Genomic DNA, 7,441 nt, shown 5'->3' on the forward strand with positions numbered 1-7,441 from the left:
AGAGAGAGAGAGAGAGAGAGAGAGAGAGAGAGCATCAAATTAATACACTTGTCTTCATCTTTTGTTTTTCTGTAAATTTCAACTAATATATATATATATATATATATATATGCATACATACAATGTGTTTTTTTCTAGTTTCCATTTACCAAATCCACTCACAAAGCTTCAGAAAACACTTGCCTAAGGTACCTCATAGTGGGACTGAACTTGAGACCACTTGATTGGGAAGTAAGCTTTTTAACACACAACATACCACCTGCACCATATATATATATATATACATACATACAGTGGATTGAAGAAGATTCCACTGCAATTTCTAGCAGGTCAAGTACATCAGATCAAAGCTCTATTTGCACAGATTTGACATTAGGCTTAACAACAACAACAAAAAGTTGTTCACCTCAACATCAAAGAAACAACAGACTTTTGTTTCTGTCTTTATCTTGTCCTCTTTCTTGACTCCTTCCCTCCCTCCCTCCTCTCTCTGCGTTTCTGTGTGCTAGTTAGTATGTGTGTGTGTGTGTATTTGCATATGCATATCGATCTCCTTGTTTGCATATGCATATCGATGTTTGTGTGTGTGTATTTTTTATCCTTCTTTCGGTATAGCTTCATTTCTCTTCGTTTCCCGTGCATGTGTGTGCCTTCAGCCACATTTCGTTACAGGTATGTGTCACCAGGTTCTCTATTCTCTTTATCCTTCTGCTTTTTCCTTTCTCTGTTTTGTTTCTTAAAAACTTTTTATCTCATTCTAAGAATTGTGTAGAGCCTCCTTTGTGTTTATCTCCCCTTATCTCTCTGTCCCTTTCACTGTGTGTGTATGGTGGGGGTGGGGTGCATGTATTGTTTGTTTTTTGAAGGTGGTTGACCAGAAGGGAAGGTTGTGTTGGAAATAGAGACAGACAGACAAAGACTGAGAGAAACAGACACTAACAGGTACCTACAGGAAGTAGGGGTTGCTAGCTAGAAAGAGATATAAAAGCAAAAAAGATAGAGAAGTATAATGAAAGAGAGGACAATGGAGAGATTGGGGGGGGGGGAGCCATAAAAAAGGCAGTCATATTTAGACTGGTAGAAGTAGGGTTGCTAGCTAGGAAGTGATATGAAGATATATAGTGTTAGAGAGATACAAAGAAATAATGGATTAGTAACAGCCATTTTAACTCTCTTTATTTAATGTACAAAATGCATTGGAGGGAAACGAGCACAAAGGGTACAAAAGGGTGACTCTGTGCGTGTGTGTGTGTGTGTGTTATATATACAGTAATATTGAACAGTGAGAATGATTTTGCAACACCACATTGGTGAATAAATATTCTTTATTTGTGGGTTTTAAGAAGTCTACCAATCGTTTCATGTGAACCATTTGTAGCTTAGTTAACCTGCAAATAAAGCAATATATATATATATATATATATATATATATTACAGCCCCAGCATGGCTACAGCCTCAAGGCTGAAACATATAAAAGAATATGCAACAAAATCTCCCTAAACTAGAAACCCTTAAAGATATATCACCTTTACTAGAATTAGAATCCCTTTGAAGAACAATCACACAATATCAATGTCTGGTATAATATACACAACAGAACAACCATAAACCAAGAACCATTTAATAAGTTCAACTCTATGAGAACACAAGATACAGAAGATTCACAGTTAACAAGTACATCAAACATATATATCCATGTTGCTACAAATTTTCCATGGCTGGATACCCTTCCTGTTGCCAAATTTCAGCTGTTTCCAAGCTAATTTTCTCCCTCACTCTGTTTTCCCTGAATATGTGCTACTGAAATTGGGGTGTGTCTAATATGCTCAAGTATGTTTTATGTCATCAGATGTGGTAATCTTTTAGATTAATAATCCTTTTGGCCGCCAGCCAAATACTAACTGGACTGTTAACCTATTTCTCAGTAAAAAAATAGTTCCTTTTAAAATGAATGTCTCAATTATTTTTCCAGGAACTCCACAGTCTTTTAAAAGAACTCGGCACAAGATTGATGATCTCTATATTGTACAAGTGCCACCAAAGAAACAGAAAATTGGTAGAAATGATGGAACTGGATTGGTAAATGTCTGTTAAATTTTGTTGTAGCTGCTATCCTTGTTGTTGTCGTTGTTGTTGTTGTGGTAGCCTTCTTGTCCATCTCTGCAGATGAATCGAAGAAGTTGATCTGTGCTTTGAGCTGTGAATATTCTCTTTGTTGTGTGCATGTTAAACCATTCGGTCTTCTTGATACCTCATAAAGACTAAATCTTTGGTAATGCCGCCAACAACCTAATAAATGGTGTGAAACATTTTCATTAAATTCAGCAATTACTCTAAATGTTCAAACATTATTGGTTGTTTTCTTTTAGCTTGTGATCCCACTGGTGCCCTATGAAAAAGGCACCCATTACGCTCTGTAAAGGGATTGGCATCAGGAAGGGCATCCAGCTGTAGAAACCCATCCAACCCATGAGGATGAGGAGGAGGATTGACACACAAAGACACACTCGTTAACCATTCCATTCAATCCCTATTTATAATTAATACTTAATTTATTAATTCCTGCCCTATTTTTTCAAGTGTCTGCAGTTAACTTTGGAAGGTCCTCCATTTTATGTTGTATAATATCAACATTATGTAGTGATGTTCATCCTTTAATAATGTGTGGGACTCTCTAAAATATAACACCTGATGTGACCTGATGTGACCTGATGTGACCTGATGTGACCTGATGTGACCTGATGTGACCTGATGTGACCTGATGTGACCTGATGTGACCTGATGTGACCTGATGTGACCTGATGTGACCTGATGTGACCTGATGTGACCTGATGTGACCTGATGTGACCTGATGTGACCTGATGTGACCTGATGTGACCTGATGTGACCTGATGTGACCTGATGTCCAGCATGATAGCAGTGGTCAGCAAAGTCCTTACCCTGCACTGTGATCGATGCCAGGATCGCCTGACTGGCCCCTGTGCCAGTGCCACATAAAAAGCACCAGCTGAACATGGCTGATGCCAAGACCGCCTGACTGGCTTCCATACAAGTGGCACATGAAAAGCACTATCCAAACGTGATTGATATCAGGCCCACCAGGCTGGCTCCTGTGCTGGTGGCACGTAAAAAGCACTCACTACACTCTCAGAGTGGTTGGTGTTAGGAAGGACATCCCAGTTATAGAAACATTGCCAGATCAGATTGGAGCCTGGTGCGGCCGCTGGCTCTCCAGACCTCAGTCAAACCATCCAACCCATACCAGCATGGAAAACAGACTTTAAACGATGGGTGGGATATGTCCATAAATCTTTTCTTCGGTCTTATGCTCACACTATGAGATATTTTGAACCCTTGTGAGAAGCCTGGGGCACTCACCATCAAAGTGACCTTACAGCTTCTTCTCCTCCTTCATAGACCAGATTTCTGATTCATGGAGAAGACTGCTCTCTACACACACCCTGAAGAAGGCCAGCTTTATTGACTTTGAAATACTTGCTTACCAGAGGCTATGTGACAGAGCTGCTCTTAACAGGACAATAGAAAATCATTGAGTTTGAACTCTGAATTATTAGTTTTGGTTTAACATCCATGGCAGTCTTCTACTCAGCCAGGTCCTGTCAAACCATCCAGCCCATCCCAGCATGGAAAGCATATTTTAAATGATGATGGCGATGGTTTTCCATGCTTGCATGGGCCAGACAGAATTTGTTGCTGCAAATTTTCTGTGGCTGGATACTCTTCCTGTTGCCAAACTTCAGCTGTTTCCTAGCTAAGTAATATTTCCCCCATGACCAGACATGTTTTCACAGAAGATTGGAAATTAATGACATGGCTTGCATGACAATAACACTTGTTTGCAACTATCACACAATGTCACGACAAGGAAACACAAACATACATTCACATGTTCACACATACACACACAGCTCAATGGTTTTACAATTGTGAGGTTGTAAGTTCGATTCCTGGGCCAGGCTGTGTTGTGTTCTTGGGCAAGACACTTTATTTCACGTTGCTCCAGTTCTCTCAGCTGTAGAAATGAGTTGCGACGTAACTGGTGCCAAACTGTATTGGCCTCTTTGCCTTTCCCTTGGATAACATCGGTGGTGTGGAGAGGGGAGGCTGGTATGCATGGGTGACTGTTGGTCTTCCATAAAACAGCCTTGCCCGGACTTGTGCCTGAGAGGGGAACTTTCTAGGTGCAGTCCCATGGTCATCACTGAAAGAGGTCTTTCACAGTGTCTGTGTACCAAATCCAGTCACAAGGATTTGATCATCCTGGATCTATTCTAGAAAACTGAAACCAAAACCATGTGATAGGAAAGCAAACTTCTTACCACACAGCCAATGTGTTAAATTAGTCCAATCGTCTGCTGTTTATTCCTTTTTTACTGCCTTCAATGGTGGAATAATATCAAAACATTGAAGAATATTGGTTCATTGTGCCATGCATCTGTACAAGAATAAAATCATTGTGGCTCAGATATGATTGTGAATATGGCACAGTGGCAATCCCAGAAGAAATTGTTTGTCTACCATATTACAGAATTTGGACAACACCGAGTGATATTTAATTAAGATAGCTTCATTAACATGAACGATGTGACATTATATTCTTGGAAATCTAAAGAACATAGAAAAACTTGTGAATAAATGCTAAAAGCATGCCTTAGTCATTTTTGTTCTCTGCTGTTTTTTGTTTTTATTTGAACATTTTTTATTGATATGTATTTGTTTTGTTTTTTTGCAGAATAACAAGAATGACTATTTTTGCTGGCTGTGTCATCGAGATGGGGAAGTTGTTTGTTGTGAATTATGTCCTCGAGTATACCATATCAAATGTCTTGGACTTGATGAGCCATTCCCTGAAGTGTGGGTCTGTCCTGAATGTGAGGTAAAAGTCAATATTTCACACATACACCTCTCTCTCTCTCTCTCTCTCTTTCTCTCTCTCTCTCTCTCTCTCTCTCTGTATATAGTGTTTGTATAAAGCCAGTGATTCAGTCTGCTTGGAACTTGGTGTGTCTGGCAAACCTCACAGTGAGTCACTCCAGCATTGTCTGCTGATTGCTTTGCATGAAGCCCTGAGTCGTCACCGTTGTTTTAGCGTCCACTTGAAACAACCTTTCAGTTGTTCTGCCAACTTGTTTCTATTATAGGGTTAATTAACTCAAATGGTCATTGTTGGTTACACAATGTTTTTTGAAGATGTAAATGTATATCATCATCATCATCATCATCATCGTTTAACGTCCACTTTCCATGCTGGCATGGGTTGGACGACTTGACAGGAGCTGTCCAGTCTCTGACTCTCTGTTTTGGCATAGTTTCTATGGATGGATGCCCTTCCTAACACACACACACACACACACACACACACACACACACACACACACACACATATGTGTGTGTGTGTGTGTAAAAGGGTCTAAGGGTAACTATAAAAATATTTCCCTTTGAAATTACTCTTATTTGTGGTTTGGGCTTTAACTGCCCTTTCTAGCATGTAAGGTGTCCTGTTAAAGGTCACCTTTTTTGTATATAAATACGTACGCTATCTTATATGAGAAATATATGTATATGTTTATGTGTGGGCAGGGTTGTCTGTATTAGAGAAAGGGGTTCTGAAAGCATAATAGGCAAGAATAGGGTGGATCAAGTTTAGGGAGGTATTACGTCAGCTGACGACAAGGGGATTGTACAATGCTTGCATATGAAGTGCAATGATGCATGATAATGGCAGCTCTGAATGCAGAGAATGTGTGAAGACTGGAATGATATGAAACAAGCGAGCTCGTCTGGTTGTGTAAACGTTAATGTGGATGAATGACATGGCACGGAGGAGACGAGAGAAAAACGGGGTTTATAAGAGGAATTAGGTGTAGAATGTGAAAAAGATGGTATGGACTTGTCATGTATTTGGGTAAAGAAATGCCAAGAGTTCCATGTTGAATGAAACAGTGAAAGAGGAAAGTCTGAAGAAGACAAAGGGGGGAAAAGTGGGATGAAGCTGATCTCAGGATGGTGAACTTCATAAATGAGATGGTAAAGGAACACAGCAAATAGTGAAATGCTGATTTGAAAAGAAGGAATCCTCAGACTCATGCAAGCAAGGAAAAGCAGATGTAAAAAATGATGATGCCTAAGTTGCATTAAAAATATGCCAAAGAAATACACAGTTGGGGCATTAAGTTTGTTATGGCCAACTTAGTTATCCCTCTGTTGTGTGTGTATGTGTGTCTCTCTCTCTTTCTCACAGTATTTTTATCAAATTTATGTCCAAACTTTCCCATATCTTTACAGAAAATTATGAGAGCTGAATGCATTAATACAAGATCCAAGGCAATGTCTATGATATCTCATGAACAGTTTTGTGTTCTTCTGAAGTATGCTCTGAACAGAATGAAACACCAATCAGTAAGTTTCTGCTTTTCTCCCCCCCCCCCTCTCTTTCTCTGCTGCTGCTATCAGAAGTGGTACCACCTAATTAATAAACATTTCCTTCATTCAAATTAGTCAGTTGTAACCAGGGGTGGGTTTAGACCCCATGACTATTACAAACCATTGATAAATACTACTGACTGTGTGATATAAGATGGTTGTTCTGGCAGCAGATACATCTATCAAGGAACTACCATAGAGTCTCCAATCTCTCTCTTAGATTTGGGGTCAATGTGGTAAGTACCAGTAATGTGCTGAGGTCCATTTCCCCACCTGCTCAGACTAGCATTGTGCCAGTTTGGAGTTCAAGTAGAGTTCTGCATAAAATGCTTTACCATTTTTGTTTACATTTCTTTCTTGTGTATCCGAATTTTGATGAGTTTAATTGTTAATTTATTAACTCTTCCAGAGTTAATAAAATAAATAGCAATACCAGTTAAATGCTGGGGTCAAGTTTAGACATCCTTCTAAAAATATTCGACTGTAAGAATATTAAAAATCATGATTTTCATCACAGAAGAATTATTGCTATTTTCTTCATTAACCTCCTCATCATCATCATAATAATAATAGCTGGCAGAATTGTTAGCCTGCCAGGCAAAATGCCTTGTGACATTTCATTCTTCCTTTTGTTTTGAGTTCAAATTCTAACAAAGGTCCTCTTTGCCTTTCGCCCTTTCAGAGTCGATAAATTAAATACCAGTGAAACACTGGGGTTGGCCTAATCGACTAGGCCCCTCCTCCCAAGTTTCAGGCCTTGTGCCTTTTGTAGAAAGGATTATTGTTATTATTATTATTATTGATGTTGTTTTCTTTTCTGTTCCCTTTTCAAGAGTTCTCCATTCCGTCAACCAGTAGACTTATGTGCAGTACCCAATTACCATGATTTTATTTACCATCCAATGGATCTTAACACAGTTGAAAAGGTTAGTTCCAGGGTTCTTCTTTCAGGTTTATGGCAACAGTTTTTGGGGGCTATTTTTTTTTTTTTTTTTT

General features: G+C 39.1%; 1 protein-coding gene across 10 annotated transcripts in view; it reads left to right on the top strand.

The window, feature by feature from the left end:
- Positions 1-7,441, top strand: part of LOC106884253 (protein kinase C-binding protein 1) — a 91,233-nt gene that overhangs the window by 53,463 nt on the left and 30,329 nt on the right. For 9 of the 10 annotated variants that reach the window (XM_052967586.1, XM_052967587.1, XM_052967593.1 and 6 more), the window contains 4 exons: positions 1,974-2,086; positions 4,755-4,898; positions 6,308-6,421; positions 7,279-7,371. In XM_052967586.1, coding sequence (XP_052823546.1) covers positions 1,974-2,086; positions 4,755-4,898; positions 6,308-6,421; positions 7,279-7,371 — 464 coding nt within the window. The remainder of the gene's footprint in view (positions 1-1,973; positions 2,087-4,754; positions 4,899-6,307; positions 6,422-7,278; positions 7,372-7,441) is intronic. The other variant, XM_052967588.1, reaches the window with a different exon arrangement.

This window comes from Octopus bimaculoides, chromosome 4 (assembly GCF_001194135.2).
Source record: "Octopus bimaculoides isolate UCB-OBI-ISO-001 chromosome 4, ASM119413v2, whole genome shotgun sequence".
Lineage (NCBI taxonomy): Eukaryota > Metazoa > Mollusca > Cephalopoda > Octopoda > Octopodidae > Octopus > Octopus bimaculoides.